The sequence below is a fragment of the Eutrigla gurnardus genome (genome assembly GCF_963514095.1).
Source record: "Eutrigla gurnardus genome assembly, chromosome: 12".
NCBI classification, from domain to species: domain Eukaryota; kingdom Metazoa; phylum Chordata; class Actinopteri; order Perciformes; family Triglidae; genus Eutrigla; species Eutrigla gurnardus.
In genome coordinates, this window is record NC_139926.1 from 5,590,433 (window position 1) to 5,617,449 (window position 27,017).

Below are 27,017 nucleotides of genomic sequence, written 5' to 3' on the forward strand. Positions count from 1 at the left end.
AGCTAGCATCAACTAGCCGAGGCTCCTCCGTCGGACCGGGGTGGTGGTGGGTTATGTTTCCCGGAGCCAGAGCCCTAGACGGAGGTTTGTGCACTACCAATTCATGGCGGCCGAAAGTCAGCCTCAGCCGCAGGCTCGGAAGCCATGTCTGCTGAGCAAAATCGAGGCTTTTCAGGATGTTGTCAGCACGGCGGTCATCATCCCCAAGGAAGACGGTGTTATCAGCGTGTCCGAGGACAGGTAGGACCACAAATGATCCTCCAAATCCCAATTTATAACCGTCACCTGGCTTGTTTTTCTCCGCTCCGGTCATTGATAAACCTCATGCCGCCAGGTTTAACTAATACAAAGCCTTTTGTAGGTAGAACCACAGACCGTGTATCTTTATATACAGGCTAACGGTTTATGGTCGACGAAGAAAACATCCCCTAACGCTTCAATGCGTGTCAGCTGACACAGTCATAACATGCAGTATGTTTGAATTGTTTTATACCGTTAACGAAGATTAACTCACAAATGTAATGTTTAATTTATCAGATGTAACTGCATGTTATAAAAGAACCCGTTCAGAAAAAGTGTGAGCTCGCATCTGTGCAGTGAGGTTTATTGGGTGATTGAGATGTTGTAACACTTGTTTTTTTTTTTTTTTTTTTTCAAACTAGGGGTCTGGACCCCAACAGAGTCAATAGTTGGAATAACTCACTCTCCCAGTATTACACTTTCCTGGGGCTGTGTGTGTGTGTGTGTGTGTGTGTGTGTGTGTGTGTGTGTGTGTGTGTGTGTGTGTGTGTGTGTGTGTGTCCAGTCTATTGACATATGCAGGTGCTAGAGGGTGGGTGTGATCCTTCACATGTTCAAAGGTTGTATGTCCTGTAATGCCTGTCTAATCTCACTTACTCTAAGCCTGACAGCTAGGTTTCATTAATTACGTGTATTTAACGTACAGTTTTCGACATTCAGCCTCCTCTGTTGTTAAGAGAAGCATGTTTGTGTGCTTATTCTCTGAGGAAACACCCATTGGACAGTCTACACTTTGATTGATGTCTTCTGGACCAATAGTTTTTGGAAGACCATAAAGCACATTGCCATTCCATACAGAGCGCGTAATATGTTTTCAACGGCAATTAATGAAAACTTAGAATGTTAAAATATTCATGTGCAAAATGTTCAAAGCATTTATTCATCAAACAAAATGTTATAATATAATTTTAATGGTAATATTTTGATAAACCTGTGATAAAATAATAATCATTTCATACAGAGGACCATATTGTGAGTGATTGAAATGAACATTTTCGCTGCTCGTTGTCTGCGGAGCTTCTGTCGGTGCTCCTAGCAAACTTACTGAAGTCTCAAAATGGCGAGGAGGTCTCTTACTTCAGGATTAAAAGATGGGGGCCGAAGATGATGCGCTTATAACATTTTATTCAGAAGTATTTTTTCAGTGCTTGCTTAAAATAGGTGATCTGTAGAACATCGTTACTCATTTAGAATTCGAATCAAGTAGGTTTTCACACGCAAGGAATTTACCTTGTCACATTAAACAGCAGACCCTTTTACACCGCCTTTTCGTTGCGGCAGAACAACTCCTTTTCTTCCGCATCGTCATTATTGTAAAAGGTCAGAGATGTGGCGTTGGAGTCGGCAAAGGAGGTACTCTCAGAACCGCATCAACATGTTGAATATGATTGACAGCAACTTTGCATGCGCTTGAAGAATCATATAAAGCTGCACGATGAGCAAAATTGTACCTTCCATTGTTGTTTTAGTATGTTAGAGGTAATGTTTTTTTTGCAATGCTTATTTAATACGTTGCACTACAGCCAATGCCTCTGTGTCACACGTCACAACCTCTGTGTTACACGTCATAGCCAGGATGCTTTTGGAATAGGAGACGCCGTTGTGGCATTACGTTGCAAACCAAAGTTGTTCTTTCTGTGACTACGGCGGAATAAAAATTCCTTCAGTAACAAAAGGGGTGGGGGCGAAAATCAATACAGTATGATCTTGTGATATTTTGCGTGACAATATTGTATCGATGAACTATTAATATCACAAACACAAGTTAAAACTTTTGGGAACAATTGCGTTTTCAGTCGACTACATAGTGCAGTATGAGTTTGAGTTGAGGTTTTTCTGGTGCCATTGGTAAAGTCAGCAGGATTGGCAGAAAGTTGGTAAAAAAAATAAAAAAAATAGCAATATAATAATATTTAATTGGGACTTAAGACGTGATAATTTAATATAGTATTGGGTCCGGTGATTCTCACCCCTTGTAACAAATAAACAACCAGGAACTGCAATTTAAGAATATCAAATATAAAATTCTAATACAGATATGAAAATTACTCGTAAAGGTATCTTCCTGGGAAAAAAATGTACACTTCAGACATCTCAGCAATAGGCTTGTCTAAAATCAAGCCTCTATTGGTCATGTTCTGGTCTTTGTCATCGCTGAAAACCTGACGTCCATAGAAAAGTTTGGTCTCCTTTTGAGCCAGACCATCTGCAGAATAATTCCATTCCTGAAATGTTTTGATCCACTAAAGTTAGCAACCATAAAATATATAAATAGAATATAAACAAATTATTATTATATTGCTCTCTGCTGCAGTCTTGACTGTAAGGGAGCCTAGAGGGAAAACTGGGTGAGCGTTACCTCCTCTTTGTTTGAGGAATACATGCCTGGAGGAGATCTTTTCTAGTTATTCCAGTCATTATTTAATGAGCACTTACAGCACCGTAATATTATTGTCGAGATGTTAATAAAGCCTAAGGTATTTGTATACCTGTTGGGACAGTGGTGAATGTAACAAGAATAGTACTAATGCAGTTTATTTTACATTATTCATCCTTTTTTGCATGTCTTCTTCCTCTTCTTCTTCTTCTTCTTCTTCTTCTTCTTCTTCTTCTTCTTCTTCTTCTTCTTCTTCTTCTTCTTCTTCTTCTTCTTCATAATATTGTTATCTTGTATTGTGAGCCTTTGTGTTTTATATTTGAAATGGATGGGTAAGTGAATACTTTTGGCAATATCATGTATGTCAGATGAAAAATAGCCTCTTGGCTAACTCGCATTTACTGCAGTGTCTATGAATGTGCACTGTCCATTTTAAATGAACGCATCAATAAATACAAAATAAGTACCGGTAGATAAAAATAAACAGTAGAGAATGTGAACCCAGACAAAGTGTAGTTTCTCAGGCATGAAAAAGGTAAACAAAGACGACACAAGGTGTTCACACTGGTATATTTAATTACTTAAATAAAAGCTAAAATATATTTTGACAGTTTGGTAAGTTAAGAGCCTGGAAAATGTCAAATCAGGCAGTAATAAACATACCCAACATTTTACATTACGCATTATGGTGTCATCAAGTTAACGTGGTATGTCTATAAGGCTGGCTCGCTAGAGATGGGTCAGGCCTGCACAATGCATGCTCGTTAGATTTGTGCCCGACTTGGTTCTGAGTTGCTCTGACGTCATGCACACCTGGGACCTGTTTCAGAAAGCAGGTTTAGTGAAAACCCAGAGTTAGTTAACCCTGAGATGAGGGAAACTCTGGTTTTTCAGTTTCACAAAGCCAGTTCAGCATAACTCTGAGTCAGTTACCCGGGCAACATACTCCGTGAACCTAACCTGCTCGCTGTCAGGTTAGTTTCTCCTACATGTCTCTGCCTTCTTCCGGAATCTGAACCAACTCTGAAAAAATGTGCCGTCCTTTCCTCGTACCCTAGGGGGTTTAGCTCAGGAGGTAGAGCGGGTTGGCTGGCAACCGCAAGATTGCCGGTTCGATCCCCTCACCCTAATTGCTCCTGGCGAGCTGGCTGTCGCCCTGCGTGGTTGACTGTGTGTGAATGTGTGAGTGAATGGGTGAATGTCAGTCATTCCTGTAAAGCGCTTTGGATAAAAGCTCTATATAAATGAGGACCATTTACCCTAACCCCCCTAATCGATATGGAAATGAAAGTGATTCTAGCCCGGTGCCTCGGTAACTCTCCATCAACTGCTAGACCTAGGGCATGATGGGAAACGCCTGGCTGTTTCCTCATCTAAAAGCTGATTGGTCCTTTAAACACCACGTTTAGTAGAAAAAGCAACGTTTGTGTGGAACTCTAATTTTGAATGCTAGATAGGCTGCTAGTCTCATGTTGTGCAATGAAGGGTTTAATCTGTTTACAAATCTGTCTTGTGTGGTTTTGGTTAATAATAATAATAATAATAATAATAATAATAATGATAAAAAAAACCTTGAGTCTTGAAAATCAGAGGCTGAAACTTTCTGGCTTCATCCCACAGGACTATTCGGGTCTGGCTGAAGAGAGATAGTGGTCAGTACTGGCCCAGTGTCTACCATACAATGTCAAGTAAGTATTCTTACTTTCTTTTTCCCCTTTACGACCATTTTTAGTGTCTATACTGTTTGATTGATGGTGTTTTGTTTTAAAACAAAGACCGTGTGTAACTTTAGTAACATGTACTCCTCATTTCATTCCTGTTTTTCCTCACTCTTCCTCTGTGTTTGCTTTCATTCTGTGTGAGTGTCTCTCATTACCACGAATATAATGAATTATCGACTCCACTTTTCCGGATGACATGAAAGAGTTTAGACGGTTCCTGGAATGAGATTGAGCGTCGGTGCTGCAGAGCTGCATGACTGTCACGCTGTCTGTCGTTGTTTCCCTCCAGTTGTGCAATTGAAAAAAAAACCATGCTGCCATCAGCAAGATCTGTAGCTTACAGTTACTATCAGAGGCTGCAGAGTTTGGTTCACCAATAGAAAAACTGAAAGTGCAAAAGTTAACAGATAATAAAACCAGAAAATGCATCCTATAGGCATAAATAAATATTTCTAAAAAATGGTGCATAAAAGCATCCATACGTGCCTTTTGTTTATCATGTTTGTTTTACTCCCTGAAAACTTTCAGACTAAGTCAAATGGCAGGGACTTTGGTCCCATGTTTGTTTGTTTTTTTCCCTTCAAACCTCCGCCCCCACACATTCTGGAAATTGCAACATCACACTGTCATCCAAAGTGTTTCAATGGAACAGAAACGTCTAAATTATCGACAGTGTATAGACTTCTGCAAGGATGACGTATTATTGTTGTACAACAAGCAGTTGGCATCGCCCTTGTTACCTCCGTAAACAGCCTATTTCTGATTATTGCAGAAAACAGTCTAGTGATTACATTGAGGAGCCTCATTTAGTCACTTGTTAGCAACCCATCAGAAAACCTATTAACTTCCAGACTTTTGGAAAAATGTTGACTCATTGTAGGACTCATTCCAGCAGGTGTTTTTTCTCCGCCGCATCAGTAAAACAGGGTTTCAAATATTACATACAGTTATATTTGTGTATATATATATATATAATTATCTAGTAATATGCAGGCTGACTGTTGTTCTTCTTGTTTGTGTCTCCAGCGTCGTGCTCCTGTATGTCCTTTAACCCAGAGACCAGGAGGCTGTCCGTGGGGACAGACACCGGAAGTATCTGTGTGAGTCCAACCACCAATCCTTGACCTTTCTGTCTTTCACTCAACTCAGCACTGTTTGCTTTTCTTGTTGTTTCAGTAATAATTTGCCTGAATGTTGGGGAGGGCCTGTGTCCACATGGCATTGCCCAGAGCGCTTTTTTTCAAAAGAAATGCAGAAATATATAAAAAGGGAACTACACCCACCGGCCACTTTATTAGGTACACCTTGCTAGTACCGGGTTGGACTGCCTTAATCCTTCGTGGCATAGATTCAACAAGGTACTGGAAGCATTCCTCAGAGAGTTTGGTCCATATTGACATGATAGCATCACGCAGTTGCTGCAGATTTGTCGGCTGCACATCCATGATGCAAATCTCCCGTTCCACCACATCCCAAAGGTGCTCTATTGGATTGAGATCTGGTGACTGTGGAGGCCATTTGAGTACAGTGAACTCATTGTCATGTTCAAGAAATAAGTCTGAGATGATTAGCGCTTTATGACATGGTGTGTTATCCTGCTGGAAGTAGCCATCAGAAGATGGGTACACTGTGGTCATGAAGGGATGGACATGGTCAGCAACAATACTCAGGTAGGCTGTGGCGTTGACACGATGCTCAATTGGTACTAATGGGCCCAAAGTGTGCCAAGAAAATATCCCCCACACCATTACACCACCACCAGCCTGAACCGTTGATACAAGGCAGGATGGATCCATGCTTTCATGTCGTTGACGCCAAATTCTGACCCTACCATCCGAATGTCGCAGCAGAAATCAAGACTCATCAGACCAGGCAACGTTTTTCCAATCTTCTATTGTCCAATTTTGGTGAGCCTGTGCAAATTGTAGCCTCAGTTTCCTGTTCTTAGCTGACAGGAGTGGCACCCGGTGTGGTCTTCTGCTGCTGTAGCCCATCCGCCAAGGTTTGACGTGTTGTGCGTTCAGAGATGCTCTTCTGCATACCTCGGTTGTAACGAGTGGTTATTTGAGTTACTGTTGCCTTTCTATCAGCTCGAACCAGTCTGGCCATTCTCCTCTGACCTCTGGCATCAACAAGGCATTTGCGCCCACAGAACTGCCGCTCACTGGATATTTTCTCTTTTTCGGACCATTCTCTGTAAAAAAGGTAGTCCTCCATACCTTTACTCATGCCCCTCAGCAAATAATTTTTTTCTTTGGTCAGCTTTAATTTGTGCTCTGAAACCAAAACAAGCCAGAAATGAAAATAAGGCAAACAGTATCAATTCCTCTCTGGGACTAGCCAAATGGACTATGGTTTGTGAAATTGCTGTCAGTCCTTTGTGAGACTTCTGCCTGGTGGTCTTAATCATTTTAATTAGTTTAATTGTGTGAAGGACCACTGTAACGCTAGTGTATGACACAGTCTGATCTCAGATGCAGCATTTTATGGTTTTACTTCTTGAGGATTTAACCATGGGGGGTCGTTTGTTTTGGAGCAAGTTGTCCCAACACAGAGTGAGACAGTAACACAAGAGAACCAGAGTTTCACGTCAGAACAACCTTAAAACTTATAGAATGGGTGTTGGCTGTTCCTCTTTTCACTATGAACAGGCCTGCAGTTCTTTTAAGTAATTTGCGTTGACATTTTTAGAAAGGAGGAAAGTATTTCTCTTTCTGCAGGACGTAGGCTGATGCTTCAAATAGAGTGCTGCAGGAATGAGTCCGAAACCCACACATGATTCTTGCTCCCTCGTCTCCAAATCAATGTGTTTTTTCAATGATTTTTTGTTTAGCCTGAAAAGAAATGGCTTAATGAGACAAATAAATGTCATCACTAGTACACCAGTCCTCCTTTAGCTTAGTGGTGGTGACGAGAAGTCATGTGACCAATGTGTAGTTTTTTTTCATAGCCTCAGCATTTTGCTTATGACGACTGCCTTCATGCTTCAGACATCATACAAGAGTAGTGTTCATTTGTGAAAATGACATTACGTTTATTTGACACAGAAAGAATCCAATGGAAAAATCCTATTGTCTTTTTGCGGAGGGAACCAGGGTGATGCTAACTTCCTGTTGGACTACAAAAATACATCATCCTTGCAGCACTCTCACATTTTTAAGGATGCTCAAGTGTTACTACGTTAATACTGAAGTTTAAACAGTTTTCCTTTCATAGATTTATTTGAAAACATAAAGCTCAGTCAGCATTCAACATTTCTCTCCACTTCCTGTTTTTCAGGAGTTCATCCTGTCAGAAGACTACAATAAGATGACCCCAGCGAGCACCTACCAGGGTGAGACGGGAAGTGTGTGTGTGTGTGTGTGTGTGTGTGTGTGTGTGTGTGTGTGTGTGTGTGTGTGTGTGTGTGTGTGTGTGTGTGTGTGTGTGTGTGTGTGTGTGTGTGTGTGTGTTAGAGGTAAGATCTTAAGCCCGAGCCCGAGCCCGACCCGACCCGAAATTGTCAATCATTACGTTCGGGTCGGGTCGGGCCGGGCTTCTCTCTCGCTGACTTTTTTTTTTTTTTTTTTTTTTTTTTTTTTATTTATTTATTTTTAATATATGTTTATAGAAATGTATAAACGATGTGTGGAGAATAAGATACTAAACTGAGGAATACTTGTTATAAAATAAATAATTAGGGGAAAAAAAACAGAGAGGGCGCTGTAATTGCTATTTAACTAAACGGGACAGGAGCCGCAGCACAGACAGACTGCGCTCTCTCTCTCTCCCTCTCCCCGTCTCTCTCTCTGCGCTCTCTCTCTCTCTCTCTCTCTCTCTCTCTCTCTCTCTCTCTCTCTTAAAGTGCCGCGCTAGATTCTTAAAGGAGTCATAACCTGGTTTTATACGTATCCAGCCCCCCTTGGATCGCTTTGGATCAATTCGTAAAACTTATTAGAAAAAAAAAAAAAAAATTTAATCAAACATTGAGCTTGTTCTGACCCTTTTTCGTACCGCGATTTTATCACGCGAGATTACGCGCGAGGTTTTGACTGGTCCGGATGTGCATTGTATAATATGTAATGAGGCGCGCGTTGATTCGCCGCAGGAAGGACAGAGCCGGGGGGGCTTGCCTGCATGCAGACTCCAAAACATAATGGCGGCGCTTCGGCGATTTCAGGTAGCGGACGGGGCAGGGTTGGGTGGTGAAAGAGGGGTGGGCTTATGCAAGTAGCCGCCACGGTGACGTCACCGAAGGCGCAGAATCAAAATCTCGTGCTTTAGGAATGCACACCCTTGTGTGCTATTCCTGTTCGGAAAAAGAGCAGAAGCGAAAAAACGGCGCCACTTTCAAACTCAAGCCTTTCAGGCAAGTTTCAACTGAGGTCAAACACAGATATGCATGTTTTAACAAGAGAAATTGCGATTTCCTGGTGATGACTCCTTTAAGGACGTACTCTGAGTCCTCACAAATAAAATATGAAATTTCGGGTTTGGTTCGGGCTCGGGCCTGCAAATCAAGTTAATTGCTCGGGTTCGGGCCGGGTCGGGCTTTAATCCCGCGGGCCTGGGTCGGGTCGGGCTGGATTTTTTAGGCCCGATCTTACCTCTAGTGTGTGTGTGTGTGTGTGTGTGTGTGTGTGTGTGTGTGGAAAAGAGCCAGGAAAGGCTTGAATCAGGAGTAAAATATCTTAAATTCAATTTTACAAATATTAAAAGTTCACTTGATTTCCTTTGTTTTGAATTTTGCCACATTATTTCAGTTGCAGAATGAAATGTCTTGATAATCCAAAACCAGCCTTAAAGGGCCAGTACACTGTCAGACGTCCTTGTCAGGTGGTTGAATAGCTTCTGAAACACTATGATGTTTTCCAGGAGACTGATTTACATGTGCACCATTATCCCTGTATAGGAACTCTACCATATCGAGCCCCAAAGTCTCAGGTTTCAAGACATTGAAAAAATGGCCAATTTGTTTTTAAATTTGTTAAAAGACTGAGGAAATACGTTGCAGCAGAATCAAATTCTTTGAATAAGGTACCATTTGTTCAACATGTGTTTGACTCTTTCTTAACAGACTATTTAAAGGTGATACAGTCCATGAGTATTTGATATGAGTTTATAGTTAATTACAATTCCTTTGAGGTGGTTTATGGCATGTTGCTGATAACACTCTTTGACTTCATGCTTCAATCTTCACTGAATATTTGGTTTGTACGTCGCCCCCTGGTGTTTTGGAGAATACCTCATCGAACAGCACGTTGAGCATAGCTTGTACCTCGATCATCTCCCACGTGGTCGGACCAAACGCCACAGGAATCAAGTTGCTATCATTGTGGCAGATAAAGCACATAATGTCTTAAAGCTTGTATTTACAGGATTTCAAAATGTCTGATTTATGGTGGCAAAGGGAAAAGGTCTTTAAAAAAACTGCAGACACTTAGTTACGTAGTAATGTGCATGTATTGAGTCGTCCCTTCGTTCCTTAGCCCTTATTGCTCCACGCTATTTTAAAAGCTTATTTCTTAGAGCTACAATTCTCTTAAATCTGTGCACCATGTTATTTATCAGTGTGTGTCGGACAGTTCGCTGTCTGCTCAGCTCTGAAGGCTTTGAAAACCCTGTAGCCAGGAATGTTTGTTCTCTGGCTGTTTCAATAATTGATTTCTTTCTTTGGAGTATAACTCACTCAGAAATAACTGGACCACAGCAGCACTGATCGATCTCTGCAGCCTCGACTACATCAGATGTTATATTTATGATACTAATACACATACAGGATACATTGGATACATTGAGTCTTAGATGGATGCAGAATAATATTCCCTTCTTGGTTCTTGTTTCTCTGACTGGTGATGTCTCTGCACACATGTCAAGCAACGTCAATTCGTTGTCAATGTAAAGCTTGTCTCACAAACAAAACAAGCTATTAAAGATAATATACAGCAGGCTTTAGACGTATCAGATATATCAGAAAAGTAAAGATAACTAAGCACAAATAAGTGACAACTGTTTACTGTATGTACAGAGAGTATTATCTCTGAGTGTTAACACAGTGTGGCATGTCTGCAGCACACCGCCACAGAGGAAATGAGGAATCATCCCACACCGAGCGTCAGTCCCTGACCCGCCGAGTGTAAGGCTATGTTCGGTTCCGTAGGAAAATATGGCAGCGTAACTATTGGTAAAATGTTGCAAGTTTCCAGCAGCATGAAGAACAGTTAAACGTCTTGACACAGAGTTTGACATCCTTATGCTGAGTTTGAAATCAGACAACTGTCAGAAAAACATGCCAGAATCGATAAAACAGTGGTCCTCAACCTTTTTTGGGTCAGCACCCTCCTATCCATTATACAGGTCCATCACTGTTCCCCATCAATCAAAATGTAAGCTAATTTTCTGTCCTGAATATTAAGTTTGTTATTTTTATTCTGTATTATATCATTATGATCCACACAGCCGTCATTTAGAACTTCTCAACTGGAACTGGTTCACGATTCCCTGGACCAATTTACCCTAGCACCATCTTTCTGCTACTGAAATAGGGTGTTAAGTACATACTGTGCATTTCAGCACCCTAAATAAACATATTAACATTTCTGTGCAGACCCCTTTACTGTAAAAATGAACTCATGTGTTGTATTTGTGTGTATCTCTGTGTTCTTGCAGCCCACCAGGGCAGAGTGACCGTGGTGCTGTTTGTGTTGGAGATGGAGTGGCTCTTGAGCACCGGCCAGGACAAAAACTTCAACTGGCACTGCTCAGAGAGCAGCCAGCAGCTGGGGACGTACCGCACCGCCGCCTGGGTCTCAGGACTACAGTATCCTTTGATGTGTTTGTGGTCTTGACTGCACAACTTCCTGCTAAATGGAGTGGACGTAACCAAGTGAGAAAGTGACGAGCTGTGTTTGGTGCTCTGGACGGTGAAAAATCTCTGGCTTTTTTATTGTGACAACAGTGTGTTTTAAGAGGTTAGCTTCCAGTTAGCCTGTAGTAGTGTGAAAGATTAACCGTAGACATACTTTACTCCAGTAGTTTAACGTCAGAGTCGTAGTTTAACGTCAGAGTCTTAGTTTAACGTCAGAGTCTTAGTTTAACGTCAGAGTCGTAGTTTAACGTCAGAGTCTTAGTTTAACATCAGAGTCTTAGTTTAACGTCAGAGTCTTAGTTTAACGTCAGAGTCTTAGTTTAACGCCAGAGTCTTAGTTTAACGCCAGAGTCTTAGTTTAACGTCAGAGTCTTAGTTTAACGTCAGAGTCTTAGTTTAACGTCAGAGTCTTAGTTTAACGTCAGAGTCGTAGTTTAACGTCAGAGTCGTAGTTTAACGTCAGAGTCTTAGTTTAACGCCAGAGTCTTAGTTTAACGCCAGAGTCTTAGTTTAACGCCAGAGTCGTAGTTCAACATCAGAGTCGTAGTTTAACGTCAGAGTCTTAGTTTAACGTCAGAGTCTTAGTTTAACGTCAGAGTCGTAGTTTAACGTCAGAGTCGTAGTTTAACGCCAGAGTCGTAGTTTAACATCGGAGTCTTAGTTTAACATTGGAGTCTTAGTTTAACGCCAGAGTCTTAGTTTAATGCCAGAGTCGTAGTTTAACATCAGATGCGTACTTTAACGCCAGATGTGTAGTTTAACGTCAGAGTCGTAGTTTAACGCCAGACGGGTAGTTTGACGTTGTGACACAGAGTTTGACGTCCTAGCAGGATGACAGCTGCTGGCCTCATTGGTATGGATCAGTGTCACTGCTGAGCGCCTGCAGGTTATAGAAGGAGCAGAACCAAAGCTACCCATCTGTGAGCGGCCCTTGTGACAGTGAAGCTGAATCACTCTGTTAGGGAACTTTGCTGTCAGTTTGAGCCAGTGGTTCTCAAACTGGAGTGTAGAGCCGTTACTGTAGGGCACAGTGAATAATACAAAGACCATCACGCTCTCTGGTTCGCTTTCAGGTGTGAATTCATGAAAGTAATGTGCAGCTTTTCTGCTTCTAAAAGGCTCAAACACCGTCTCAGTGCTCCTGTGATATTTGCATGTGTTCAAATAGATAATATGCAGACAGTGATAAAAAGCTGTTAGAAACACGCAGCTACAGTGAAATGAAGTGTCTTCAGTGAGTTGGTGGCAGTCGTATTTAGATTCCTTCCATCTTCCAGGACCTGTAGCTCGCCTGCAAAGAACACATTTAGACTTTGACACATGAATAATTGAAATCAGACGCAAAAGTTTATACAGGTGTTTACTCTGTAATATCACGAGTATAATACCTTCAGTGAATCAGACCTTGGGACAGTTCAGGCTGTTATCAGCGTCTGTTATCCATTCTGTGTTTGTGCTTTTTGTGTCTAAAGATTGTGGCAGTTTTAACGTAACTTTTATTACGTGCACAAAAGTAATTCATTGAAAGTTGAAATGACACTGGCAGCAAGGTCTTGATAATGTTTGTTTTTTTACATTTTTGTTCAATATTTATTCAGATGGCGTCTGCACACAGATAAATGATCGGTTACCTAAACTGCTTTCATTCTCACTCACTCATTCAGTCTAAATGAAACGGATAGAACCTTCTGCAAAAATATAGAAGAGCTTTTGTCAGGAGGGAAAAGAGACAAAGAAAATTTGTCTTATAATGCACGAGAGAGAGACTTTAAGATAGAAGGATTTATATTGGATTGGATACTTGTAGTGTATTGATTTTGCTCTGTAGTGACTAAAACCAGGTCAGGGGACTTTTAGGGGAATAAATGGCCTAAATGAAAGAGCGAAGAGTCGTCCACTTAGAAGTGTTTACACACTCACAAGAGCGTTGGCTTCACTATGCAGCTCAATTGTTGTTGCTTGTTTGGTCTGTGATTGTAGTCCAGTAACAGATAAGGATCCTCATGAATGAATGAATGCATCAAGATTTTCTTCTTCTTTGACCTTAATTCTGTCCCAGGTTTGACGTGGAGACCAGACACGCCTTCGTAGGAGACCAGTCTGGTCAGGTGACCATCCTGAAGCTGGAACAGGACAGCTGCAGCTTGGTCACCACCTTCAAGGGACACACTGGTACACACACACACACACACACACACACACACACACACATACACCAGTGATGAAATCAGTATTAACTGATAGATTTTCTAATCATTGTAAATTGAATATCTTTTGGGGTTTTGACAAAACAAAATAACAAAGTTGTGTTGACTCCTGGAGTTTAATCTACCTTAAAAAAAATGTATATTAATCAATAAACATAATCAACATGATGATTTATGGCGCTTTGAATTTTTAAAAAAAAAGATACCATTATAGTTCTAACAATAACTTTGAAAACATTCAACCTGTTATCAGTTACACAGTTAAAATAAACAAACTAAAGATAAAAAACTAAGAAACTCAGGGGAGCAGCTTGCCACTTAAAGGAGAATAGTGCTGGTCCACCTTAATGGTCAGCCCACCTTAAGTATTGCTGAGCAGCCAGTTGTTGTTGCTGGTGGACAACAAGACAAGAACTTTCTCTCCCCCTATCTCTCTCTCTCTCTCTCTTTCTCTCTCACGCTCTCTCGCTCTCACTCTCTCTCTCTCTCTCTCTGTCGCTCTCTCTCTCTCTCTCGCTCGCCCCCCCCCCCCCCTCTCTCTCTCTCACTCACTCTCTCGCCTCTCTCTCTCTCACTCACTCTCTCGCCCCCCCCCTCTCTCCCTCTCTCTCTAATGTCACGTTGATGCAGTGGTGTTGGTGCGGTTGTATCATAGCAGTTTTATGAGGCTGCGTATTTATTGACTCTTCCATCTGTTTTTCATACTCAAACTTCCCATCCAGAGAGCCAACAGCGTTAGTGCTTAAAAAAAAGTAACACCTTAATCCCACAAATGAATCATCCTGTGTTAACACGTTCATTTTGACAGCCCTAATATATAGATTAGGGCTGTCAATTTATATATTCTTATATATACATGTGTGTGTGTGTGTATGTGTATATATATATATATATATATATATATATATATATATACAGTATACCGGTACATATATAGTGTGTGTGTGTGTGTGTGTGTGTGTGTGTGTGTGTGTGTGTGTGATCAACTTCTGTAAATCACTCGTTACCTGAGCTGCTTCCTGCTCTGTTTCATTCACTCATAGCTTAAAATTAGAATTAGAGGAAGAGAAGCTGTTCACAGAATCACAGTAGCTTGAATTTCATAATGTGTTTGGTAATTGCTCACATCTATATAACTGTCTTCTCATAACTGTGTTGCATTTTAATAAAACAATGAGATCTCTTTGCTGAAATAAATCAGCCAGGAGGACAGCTTTGGGGGGGAAAGAGGAACATTCTCTTTCTCTGTAAAGGCTTGAAGTTAATGAAGCTGAATCAGTCTTAAGATGAGTTCAGGGACAAACATGTCGACATTAGAGAAAGGAGTTTTGTCACATTCAGGTATTCCTTGACTGTCACTGACAATAAAATAAAAGCGTAACAATTCATGGATATTAATAGTATTTGACTCACCACATTAAGACATATAGATTTTAAACCAGTACACTCAAAAGAGGTAGAATATTGGAGGTTGATGAGTAATGAGTAATCCCAAGTGACCTTGTTTTTCTGTCTATCAAAAGAAATCTAAATGTATATTTTTGTCATATATGAAAAAAAAAATGTAATACGCTGCACTTTAAGCACTCGCCGATCCGTTTATAAATAATCACAATATTACTTTAATCACTTGTCATTATTGCGGCTTATTACTAATGAACAAATGCATCATTGCATATATCAAACCGGTTTAGCCCCGTACACTGAACCGGTGAAACCGGAAATCGGCCCAACTCTTTGTCCTTGTGTGTGTGTTGTACTGTGCTCCAGGTCATGTGACGGCGCTGTGTTGGGACCCGGGCCAGAGGGTCCTGTTTTCCGGAAGCTCAGACAACTCCATCATCATGTGGGACATTGGAGGCCGTAAAGGCACCGCCATCGAGATGCAAGGACACAAGTAAGAACCGCGGCTCCTGAACATCTCCTTCTTACTTAATCTGTAGATTGAAGGTTGAGTAGGTGATTCTATTCAGAAACACTTTCACACTGTTGTGGGCGGGAATTTTTCTGTTCGGCTATGCATTCAAAGTCTCTGTGGTTTTTCAAAATGACCTACTCAACCTTTAATTGACCGATGTGCCGTGTTTAAAAATACATTTTACTGGTGCGTTTTAGTGAGTTTGTTACTGTGACTTTTAAGCTTCGGTTTATTTAAAATGCACAACACCCAACACAACACAACACCAGCATAACAGAAAGCACATGGTTTCACACATCCACGGGTTATAATGTTAAAGTCCCAGTCGGCAAGTCTGGCGGATCGAGGGTCAGATTTTGAATGTTTTCAACTCTCACGCTCCTCCCCCACGACCACCAAGCTCCTCCCCCACGACTACCGAGCTCCTCCCCCACGACCACCGAGCTCCTCCCCCACGACCACCGAGCTCCTTCCCCTCGACTTCGTGCCCTTTGAAACCCCTTAGATCACGCCACCTTTGAAACGCGGGTCCGATGTTGACTCTGGTTTTATCACGGGCACCGTCGCAATCTTTCTTTTTTTCCTTCTTTTCCTTGGTTGTTTTGGACCTCCTCGTTTCGGTTTTTAACCGAGGAATTGGAAGCTTGTTGCTACTTCCCTCCGCCTCCCCCCTGTGATAGTGGTACGACCCGAGGGGGGAGGGGCTCTGTGTGTGCACGAACACAGCCCTGCGTACTGATTGGACAGGATGATCCACGCGCTGTCGATTTTTTGTAAAACAAACAGGCTCTACGTGCACGTAGAGGTGCATTTTTTTTTTTCTAAACCGGATGATTTATGTTGTTCTATCGGTGTCGGCTTTGGTGAATATGATCAAAAAAATGTTGCCAACTGGGACTTTAATATAACAAGGTTGGGGTGAGTCGTCTTGGAAGCTTAGAACCGTAGCGGGGTTGAGGTAGCTACTTATTACCTTGATTCAAGGTAAATGTCTGACTGACACACATGCAACACGGATGTTTTGTTGAGTGCAAGGGGGAAATTTAAGCTTGTTTAAGCGTGTAGCATTAACGTTGATTTATTGGCAGAAATGGAATATAAAAATCGTGACCATGTTTTCATTCGTCTATGATCACATGACACTAAGAACATTTCTGTCAGCTTAGATATCTACATAGGGAGGACGTGCTCTTCACAGAGTCCGCCATGTTTCTACAGTAGCCCAGAATGGACAAACCAAACACAGCCGTACACTTTGTAGCCTGAAGGCCACAGGGATAAAACTCAAAGAGACCAAACCCATTTTTGGTACCAGGCTGTTTATTCTGCTGTGAAGTTGGTCAGTTTAACATAGAAATCTATTGAGCATGACTCGCTTTTGGAACCTCATGTGGCCGTTTGATGAACTGCAGTTGTTGGCACTTCCATGTTGGCACTGGAGGTTGCTGCTTGGTTGCTATCTAGAACCTCACCACTAGATGCCACTCAATGTGTGTGTGTGTGTGTGTGTGTGTGTGTGTGTGTGTGTGTGTGTGTGTGTGTGTGTGTGTGTGTGTGTGTGTGTGTGTGTGTGTGTGTGTGTGTGTGTGCCCCCCACAGTGACAAGGTTCAGGGCTTGTGCTACGCCTCACACACTCGTCAGCTGATCTCCTGCAGCTCAGACGGAGGCATCGTCATCTGGAACATGGACGTGACGAGACAAGAGGTGAGAGACAGACGACCTCAGTCTGTCAACTGTGACACGTTGAGAAGAAAAACTGGGATGATATGGAGATGTGTCATATGTGCAGTGTGTTTTCACACGTCTGTTTGGGATGTCACAATACCAGAAATGTACTAGTCGTACCAGTGAATTTCCACAATTTTCAGTACCACGGCAATGAACATCTTGTCATTAGTTTTTTTACTGATGTTCTCAAAGCTGCTTTGAGCTAGTGTCTGTTTTATATTGCTGTGAAAATATCTCCTTCAAACAGCTGGATTTAATCAAGTTTCTCACAAAAAGCTACACTTTACAAGGTTACATTAGACACAACTTGATTGGTGTGTTAGATAAAGTCCAGATGACAGAATAATTTCTCTTTCCATGAGAAATCTGCAGCAGAATGATTTTCTGTCTTAAAGACAAACAAACAGAGTCTAGCTTTCCTCTCTCTGTGCTCAGCCAGTCAGTTACCACTTCATGGCTTCTTTATTTACACAGTCGCTTTTATTCTGCCTCAGCAGCATCATTGTGTTGGATCTAACACACTTTGTTTGGTCCAGGAGACACAGAAGTACTGTTGTTTGTCAAGAAATAGTTCCAGCACTTACATTTCTGTTTCTGTAGGAATTAAGACACACTGTAAATAAGACGGCTAAGCTTGGCTAGCCGCATCCTGACTCAAATACTCAGACGTGAGATTAAATTTGATATCTTCATCTCTCTAACAGAAAGTGTGTTCCTTTTGTCACCCTTTTTCTAAAAAAAAGAAGCTATAAAGCTGATGAATATGTTCACTTGTCTGTGAAGGTCCTCAGTTGACTTCTGTGCCCTATGATGGTGGTTTGTTCCATTTTTGATGTAAATGACCTTAACTCTCTTCACATTGTGAGTCTTAAGTAGAAATCATTTAAAACTGTGTGTTTGCACAGACTCCTGAGTGGCTGGACAGCGACTCCTGTCAGAAGTGTGAGCAGCCTTTCTTCTGGAACTTCAAACAGATGTGGGACAGCAAGAAGATCGGCCTGCGACAGGTGCTGCTGTACAATCCCACCTAATTCCCTTTCATCCTTTTAATTATCCATAATTATAAATCATCAGATACTTCCTACGTTAATGGCCAGCAAGCATCCTGTGGCTTGTTTATTGTCTCGATCTCAGGGACGGCTTTATGTTGTGGTTAGCATTACAAAATTACGGGAATATACAATGGAGTCATAGAAGTACCTTTAAAAAATGCATCCGTAAAAATAATAAGAAAATAAATGTAGAATTGTGTATATTTAATATAAAACACAATTTTTTCTGTATATTTTACATTTTTAAAAATGTATTTATTATTTGAGGTCTTCGTCTCCATGAATGCCGCTTCAGCAGGAGCTTTGTTTTAGATAAGTAAAATACAGAGAAACAGGATATTCTTTATTATTTTATTTGTCTATGTATGTCCACATCGATTTTCATATTCATATATTGATTTATTCTTTTTGATGACAAAAAGAATAAATCCTAATAAACAACTGGAAACATTCCATAGAATTTAACAGGACTTAATGGGAAATAAAGGGAATAAAATGGACATATAGGAGTTACCTGCAGGCTGTTAGCTGCTGCTAATCGGAGTTGACATGTTGACGTCCCTCCGTGTCCCTCAGCACCACTGCAGGAAGTGTGGCCAGGCGGTTTGTGGCAAATGTTCTTCCAAACGCTCCACCATCCCCCTCATGGGCTTCGAGTTCGAGGTGCGTGTGTGCGACAGCTGCCACGAGTCCATCACCGACGAGGAGTGAGTCACAATCAGCCTCTGTTGTCGTCTCACACTGAGCCTTTGTGCTCACCACAGTAAAGTAACTGCTGCTCTCTTTGTGCCTCACAGTCGAGCGCCCACTGCCACCTTCCACGACAGCAAGCACAGCATTGTTTACATGCACTATGAGCCCACCACTGGGAACCTGCTCACCTCCGGCACTGACAAGGTTATCAAGGTATATGACGCGCACACACACTTCAGTGGGTTAGTCCTCTTCACTCCGACAACGTGGTCAGGTTTGTTTTTATCTTTCCACGCTGGCGACAGCTGTGACCAGATGTTATGGTTGAATATGGTCTGGTCCATTCTCATAAAGTGATGAAAAAACAACTCAATTTCGCACATATGTATACATAAGTATAAAATAATGAAGTGATGACAATTTGGACTGATGTAATCTGCAACTTGACTGCTTGGTGTAGGGATGCTAGTATGTATGTGGTATTATAACACAAATTCATTTAAGAATATTCTCCACCATAGTATTAACTGAAAATTAAATGTTGACACTATACTTTTTACACTCGGCCATACAAGACTGCAATTGATGAGCTACATTTAACCGTTTAAATAAAGCTGCTCTGATGTCCTGAGAGGACAAAAATGACTGCATAATTTTACCCAACTTTAGTCCTGAGCATAACAATCATATAATCATTTATTTTCTGAATTTTTACTCTTTAAATTACAGTTTGTTTACATAATGACTGTTGATTTACTCAAGAAAAAAAAAACACAAAATTGTAATTATTTCTGTATATGAAATGCTGGCAAACAAACTAATATTTCCAGGGATTATCGACAAGATTTAGACAATCTAGATTTAAACCTGATCAAATATCCATGATTTTATGCTGTCATGATCATAGGATCAAACATTTGGGTCCTTCAGGGTCTGAGTGTTTATTTTAGCTAAACAGACTTTTTATCAGAGCTGAGATCCAACCTCCACAATAAAAAGTCACATCCTTGCCATAGTGTGTGTCATATCCAGCCAAAATTATGGGAAAATTAAAAATCAAAACATGTCCCAAGTGTTGAACAAGAGTTGATACGTTGTTAATATGATCTAGAAAATTGCATTTGAAACAAACCATATTTGAAATCTGTGCCCATGTTTGCAGACGTAGATCGTTACTGTTTACGGTTCTCATCCGAGTATAAACTTGAGTCAGCAGAAATGTTTCTACCAAAGGAGCTGAGGGTGTCTTGTGTCTGTCCACAGCTGTGGGACATGACTCCTGTGGTGTCCTGAGGTCAGCAGGAGGCTCTGTTCACCAAAACTGTGACGGTCCAGCGGCGGCAGTCGCACCCCGAAGATAGAGAGAGACAGAGAAGCACATCCATGAGTATCGATGTCATCTGGATGGTATTTAACAGCTGATCAGCAACGAGCAGTGGCCGTTTGATGTTGACAGTGAGGACACTGGTGCATTCTGGGAACAGGGCAGGCATTGGTTGCCTGATGGGTGAGAGTGTTTGTTTCTGTCTGTACTGTATAAGAGGGCTTGACACCTTATTCACTTCATTTTCATGCATTCCTGCCGACTTCATACTGGAAACTCACAAACCAGTAAGTGAAGCATTTCTGCACTGTGTCAGCGGGTCAAACCCAAACTTTACATTGGTCAGACTTGAAGCAAGTCATGGAGGTGGAGCAGGTTCTCAGTCCTACAGCTGCCAACCTGCACCGCCTACAGGTGAAGAAACTAACAGCAGCAGCAGTTTAGACTTGTGTTCCTTTGTATTCATCATCTCTTGATGAAGATTTCTCAACTGCTGTTTTTAGTCAAGAATAAACTTTCAAACCAGATCTGGTTAATAAGAGACCAGTCAGACAACAGACGACACGTGTGCACACCAAACGCAAAGGGAATTTTCGCCTTGTGTTATTCATGCTAGTTTGACCATGTGGACATTTGTGTTTATTCATTCACACTAGAATGCACCAGAGAGGTGGCGGGGCTTACCTCCATGTAGACACCAATAAGGTTTTATCCATCACGGCTGAAATCACCACTATTACTGCTTTGTACATGTTGTCCCAGATACACCAGGAAACCAAACGCTGTCCTGTGTGATTTCATAACATCGCCCAGATGTTCTCTGGGAATTTCATCTAGCAAGACACACGTCAGCTGCTGGTTTACCACAGCTGCATGAACCCAAGATTAACTATTTAGCTGTGATTTAAAAGCAAAAAAACTGTTAAAAAGGAGTCTGAAATAACTCCATAATGATGGTGATCAGTAAAAAGTCTGAAGTCATGCTTTGTTCATTCTGTCTGTAAGACGACAAGCTAACTACTTTTAAAAGGCTTGTTTTCTGAATGGAGTCTGGTTGATGGGTGCTAGGCTATGCTAACATTGTAGCTGCTCCATCAACACTCCAAATAAGGTCATCTAGACATAAATACAGCAGAGACCTTGTTGTTTGGACCACAGACAGTCTCTGGTTTCTCCACATAGTCTGGTCTGGTCTCTGGACTAATGTGAGCTACTATCTAGACCTCTGGGGGACCACAGACAGTCTCTGGTTTCTCCACATAGTCTGGTCTGGTCTGGTCTCTGGACTAATGTGAGCTACTATCTAGACCTCTGGGGGACCACAGACAGTCTCTGGTTTCTACACATAGTCTGGTCTGGTCTCTGGACTAATATGAACTACTATCATAAAACTGAAGTATTTCATCTTTGCATTGACTTTGTATGCAGCCGAGCCACACGAAAAGCTCGCTTCGTGTTTGGTGTGAACACGCCATTAGAGGAGATAGTGATCATGAGCATATTAACAGTCTGTCTGCAGCCTTAATTATTTTCTTGCTGATGGGTGATTCAGGTCTGACTGAAATAGTTGTAATTTATTGACCGATCCTGGTTTCATGTGCTTCACATCATCGACGCTGTGTGTTCTTGTCATCATGTTCAAGAGGGAAAGAAATGTCAAACTGATTCCAAATCCTTAGTGGAGTCTCTAAGGCTAAGGCCACTTCCGTTGTCCCCATGGGACCTTATTTGGGGAAAAATACTTAAGGTAATCAATGGCAAGAGAGAAATAACTTTTTGATCCCATTTGAAGTGTCCTATGAATTGCACTTATTTTGTTTTTTAGTCTAAAACATATTTTTTTTTTAAATCTAGGATGTCTGTTTGTCATAGTATGTGTGTGTGAATAGTGTGAAACCATTCTGTGAACTACATCTCTGGTCTCACACAACGTACATCACCAATACAGCCTTTAGCTTGTCTTGCTAGCTAGCTAGCTTACTTAGCTACGTTCCATCACTAATGTAACAATATCCTACCTGATGTGTTTTATCCAGCGACTCATTTTATCAGTTGAGCAGAGAAAGATGCAGCGAGACCTGTTGTTATAGTAATGTTACATCCTGGTACCCAACACACAGAGAGACCCGTTGTTATAGTAACGTTACATCCTAGTACTCAACACACAGAGAGACCCGTTGTTATAGTAACGTTACATCCTAGTACTCAACACACAGAGAGACCTGTTGTTATAGTAACGTTACATCCTGGTACCCAACACACACAGAGAGAGCTGTTGTTATAGTAACGTTACATCCTGGTACCCAACACACAGAGAGACCTGTTGTTATAGTAACGTTACATCCTGGTACCCAACACACAGAGAGACCTGTTGTTATAGTAACGTTACATCCTGGTACCCAACACACAGAGAGACCTGTTATAGTAACGTTACATCCTGGTACCGGACACACAGAGAGACCTGTTGTTATAGTAACGTTACATCCTGGTACCCAACACACACAGAGAGAGCTGTTGTTATAGTAACGTTACATCCTGGTACCGGACACACAGAGAGACCTGTCGTTATAGTAACGTTACATCCTGGTACCCAACACACAGAGAGACCTGTTGTTATAGTAATGTTACATCCTGGTACCCAACACACAGAGAGACCCGTTGTTATAGTAACGTTACATCCTAGTACTCAACACACAGAGAGACCCGTTGTTATAGTAACGTTACATCCTAGTACTCAACACACAGAGAGACCTGTTGTTATAGTAACGTTACATCCTGGTACCCAACACACACAGAGAGAGCTGTTGTTATAGTAACGTTACATCCTGGTACCCAACACACAGAGAGACCTGTTGTTATAGTAACGTTACATCCTGGTACCCAACACACAGAGAGACCTGTTGTTATAGTAACGTTACATCCTGGTACCCAACACACAGAGAGACCTGTTATAGTAACGTTACATCCTGGTACCGGACACACAGAGAGACCTGTTGTTATAGTAACGTTACATCCTGGTACCCAACACACACAGAGAGAGCTGTTGTTATAGTAACGTTACATCCTGGTACCGGACACACAGAGAGACCTGTCGTTATAGTAACGTTACATCCTGGTACCCAACACACAGAGAGACCTGTTGTTATAGTAACGTTACATCCTGGTACCAACACACAGAGAGACCTGTTGTTATAGTAACGTTACATCCTGGTGCCCAACACACAGAGAGACCTGTTGTTATAGTAACGTTACATCCTAGTACCCAACACACAGAGAGACCCGTTGTTATAGTAACGTTACATCCTAGTACTCAACACACAGAGAGACCTGTTGTTATAGTAACGTTACATCCTGGTACCCAACACACAGAGAGACCCGTTGTTATAGTAACGTTACATCCTAGTACTCAACACACAGAGAGACCCGTTGTTATAGTAACGTTACATCCTAGTACTCAACACACAGAGAGACCTGTTGTTATAGTAACGTTACATCCTGGTACCCAACACACACAGAGAGAGCTGTTGTTATAGTAACGTTACATCCTGGTACCCAACACACAGAGAGACCTGTTGTTATAGTAACGTTACATCCTGGTACCCAACACACAGAGAGACCTGTTGTTATAGTAACGTTACATCCTGGTACCCAACACACAGAGAGACCTGTTGTTATAGTAACGTTACATCCTGGTACCGGACACACAGAGAGACCTGTTGTTATAGTAACGTTACATCCTGGTACCCAACACACACAGAGAGAGCTGTTGTTATAGTAACGTTACATCCTGGTACCGGACACACAGAGAGACCTGTCGTTATAGTAACGTTACATCCTGGTACCCAACACACAGAGAGACCTGTTGTTATAGTAACGTTACATCCTGGTACCAACACACAGAGAGACCTGTTGTTATAGTAACGTTACATCCTGGTGCCCAACACACAGAGAGACCTGTTGTTATAGTAACGTTACATCCTGGTACCGGACACACAGAGAGACCTGTTGTTATAGTAACGTTACATCCTGGTACCCAACACACAGAGAGACCTGTTGTTATAGGAACGTTACATCCTGGTACCCAACACACAGAGAGACCTGTTTTTAGTGTGCTTTATTATTATGTTGATTATTATTTCCACAGTATGAACAGTATGAACAGTTATGCTACAAACTGAGACTTTGTGGACTTGCAGACATCATATGTGTAATTCATGGCACAACTCAAACGGGATCATTGTCTGGCCGTTGACTATCGTGCATATTTATTCTGAAATAAGATCCCATTGGGGACACAGGAAGGGCTGCGACTTTGCTGCTCTACTTAGGCTGCAGTTCCTCATATTGACCACCAGAGAGAGGACTTTTTCCCTCAACACCTGTCCTGTTCATGTTGATTTATATCAGAGGTAAGAAAGAACTATTTGGCACTCTACTTACTAACTGTTCACAGTGATCTGCACATTATCTTAATATCCATGTAGGTTATTTCTAGTTTATGTATGTGGATGTTCGACCAAATAACATCTCGATGCAGCCAGGCCGCTGAGGAAAAGTAGATATCAAGCTCTTACACCTGACAGTTAGTCCACAAATAAAAACTCTGCAGCCATACATTGTTCATCTTAAATCCTAGTGGAGATTTTCGAGTGTCCAAAGACACAAAATATGTGAAAATGTGGACATGGAGTCACATTGTCCATAACTTTATATGGAATAAATCTATGATTCTATCAAACAGGTTCTCTCTCTGTTTACAGAACATTTTGATCATTCAGAGCACAGGAGGAAGTTGGTTTTATTGTAGACTCGTCATGATACTGTAGAACACACAATGTTTGTCTAAACCCACAAGTGCTCAGTTCACATGTGAGCTTTTATTATCTGTACATTACCTAATCAGCCTGCATCCTGATCCTGGATCTTCTCTACTGTCTGCTGTTTTATGAGATTATTTATTATTATTATTCTACGTAACGTTTCTGCAGATGCACATATCATCCAGTTAATCAGTGGCATTGTGTATTTCCACAAATCAGGAGTGAATGGAAACCGTTTGATGTTGTCCATATCATTTCTTTCTTTCTTTATGTCGATGCACTGGAATCAAATGCAACAGTACGTCACAAACCGCTGCTGTGGAGAGAAAATCTGATTTTTTTTGTGTGTGTGTGATTATCATGTTTGTGCTTTAATGATCAGATTGTAACAAAGTTGTTTAAACCCCACTGAATATTTCCCAAAGATGTTTGATATTTAGATTTAAAACAATGTAAAAGACAGTCGAGAAATGAAAAGATTCATAAAGGTACATTTATAGCAGCTGTTTACTGTGAGCCTGCAAGTCTGAGACCTTAAAGGACCACACCAGTGTTTTAAAAGGGTAACTAAATTCCCCAGTTTTGGCCAAACGTGTAGTGGGGAAGACCCCACCATCAGAACATTACACAATCTGGTTTCTGGTGCTAGCAATGTGCTTTCCTACACCGTGACAAGAGTGTGTGGATGAAGCGTTAACTTGATCAGTTTTACTCATTTAGGGGCTGGCTAGTTAGCTAGCTAGCTAATTCCTGCTAAAACATGGAAGGGAGCATTAAGAGCATTCAAATCCTGGGCTTGGTCTACATTACTTTAACATATCGCCAGACTTGACTGTTTTTAACGAGCAGTTCTTGGTGACCCTTCCAATTAGCCAACGCTAATCACGAGCGGTAATGCTAATCCATGCTTTTCAATCAATTGTTATGATTATGGCTGGCAAGTGCTATAAGGGTCTGTTATAGTGACACAATAAAGTCTCAACTCAAACATTTGTGAAGTTGAGTTTACAACAAGGCAATGTGTATGCTAGCGATAAGTGCTGGCAATTAGCATAAGCAATTCACAGGCTGATTGGAGGAGCTACTCTTTGTTAATAGGCTACCCCTCTCTCTTGTACTTAAATATAAAGATTTGGAGCTGAATCAATCAGCAACACTACAAATACCCATATCCATTGGTTGTCAGTTGAAATAAGTGGTTTGGGGTTTAGTTATTTTTAAACTTTATTACAGTCATCATATACAGGTACAAACATTTCTGAGGTTTCAGCTTAACTACATATCAAGTATATATTATTTATTTATTTTCTTTTTTTTTTAAACAGATGTGAACTCAACCATAAATCAAAAACAATTAAAAACAAACAAGAAGGTAATTGAAAATATTAGAACAACGAACAAGGACATTTTGAGAAGGCTTGATTGTCGAGGCCGAATCATATAACAGCATGTTTCTACCACTGAAGGTATTTTAACATATTATATTTCCTTCCCGTTTGTTGTTTCCAAGAAGCGGCTGTCGGTTTTCAGCTGATTGATCGACTGTCCAGCAGCTGCCTGTGATAGTAGTAAAAAAACCCAACTAAAACGGCTTTTATTTGCTAAATAAATACCTGAAATCATGTAACGTGATTATTATTTAAACAATATTTCTGCTGCAGTCATAGTGAACTTATGTGAAGCCACTGATCTGTTTTTCTGAAAGTTACCAGGCATTGCTTTGTGTTTCAGAGTCCATCGATGTAACGTGAATAAAAAGAGCAGGTTGACCTACTCGACAAATCACCAGTCTGTTTGTTGTCTTGTTTATCAGAATCACCGTTAATGACATCAACATTTAACAAACACATCTCCAACACAGCTGTCATTTAAACAACTCTTTTCTCCCATTATTATTGTGATTACATGAGATCTTTAGAAGGCAGCCAGAGTAGGAGAGAACCAAAAGTCAACCTACTGTAAATCACAGCCTGCCAAAATCTACCAATGGCTGTGAAAGAGACGTTTTCCAACAAAAGGTCTTGTACAC

The 27,017-nt window shown here is 41.2% G+C and overlaps 1 protein-coding gene across 1 annotated transcript; it reads left to right on the forward strand.

Annotated features, from left to right (window-relative positions):
* Positions 1-26,773, forward strand: wdfy2 (WD repeat and FYVE domain containing 2). Its single transcript, XM_084022588.1, has 12 exons — positions 1-240; positions 4,298-4,365; positions 5,425-5,498; positions 7,678-7,732; positions 11,047-11,197; positions 13,305-13,417; positions 15,223-15,349; positions 16,970-17,075; positions 18,005-18,106; positions 18,728-18,858; positions 18,949-19,057; positions 20,108-26,773. Exons 1-12 carry the CDS (start codon positions 104-106, stop codon positions 20,135-20,137), a joined length of 1,203 nt encoding a protein of 400 aa, XP_083878714.1. The 5' UTR covers positions 1-103; the 3' UTR covers positions 20,138-26,773.
* Positions 26,774-27,017: the final 244 nt, after the last annotated feature.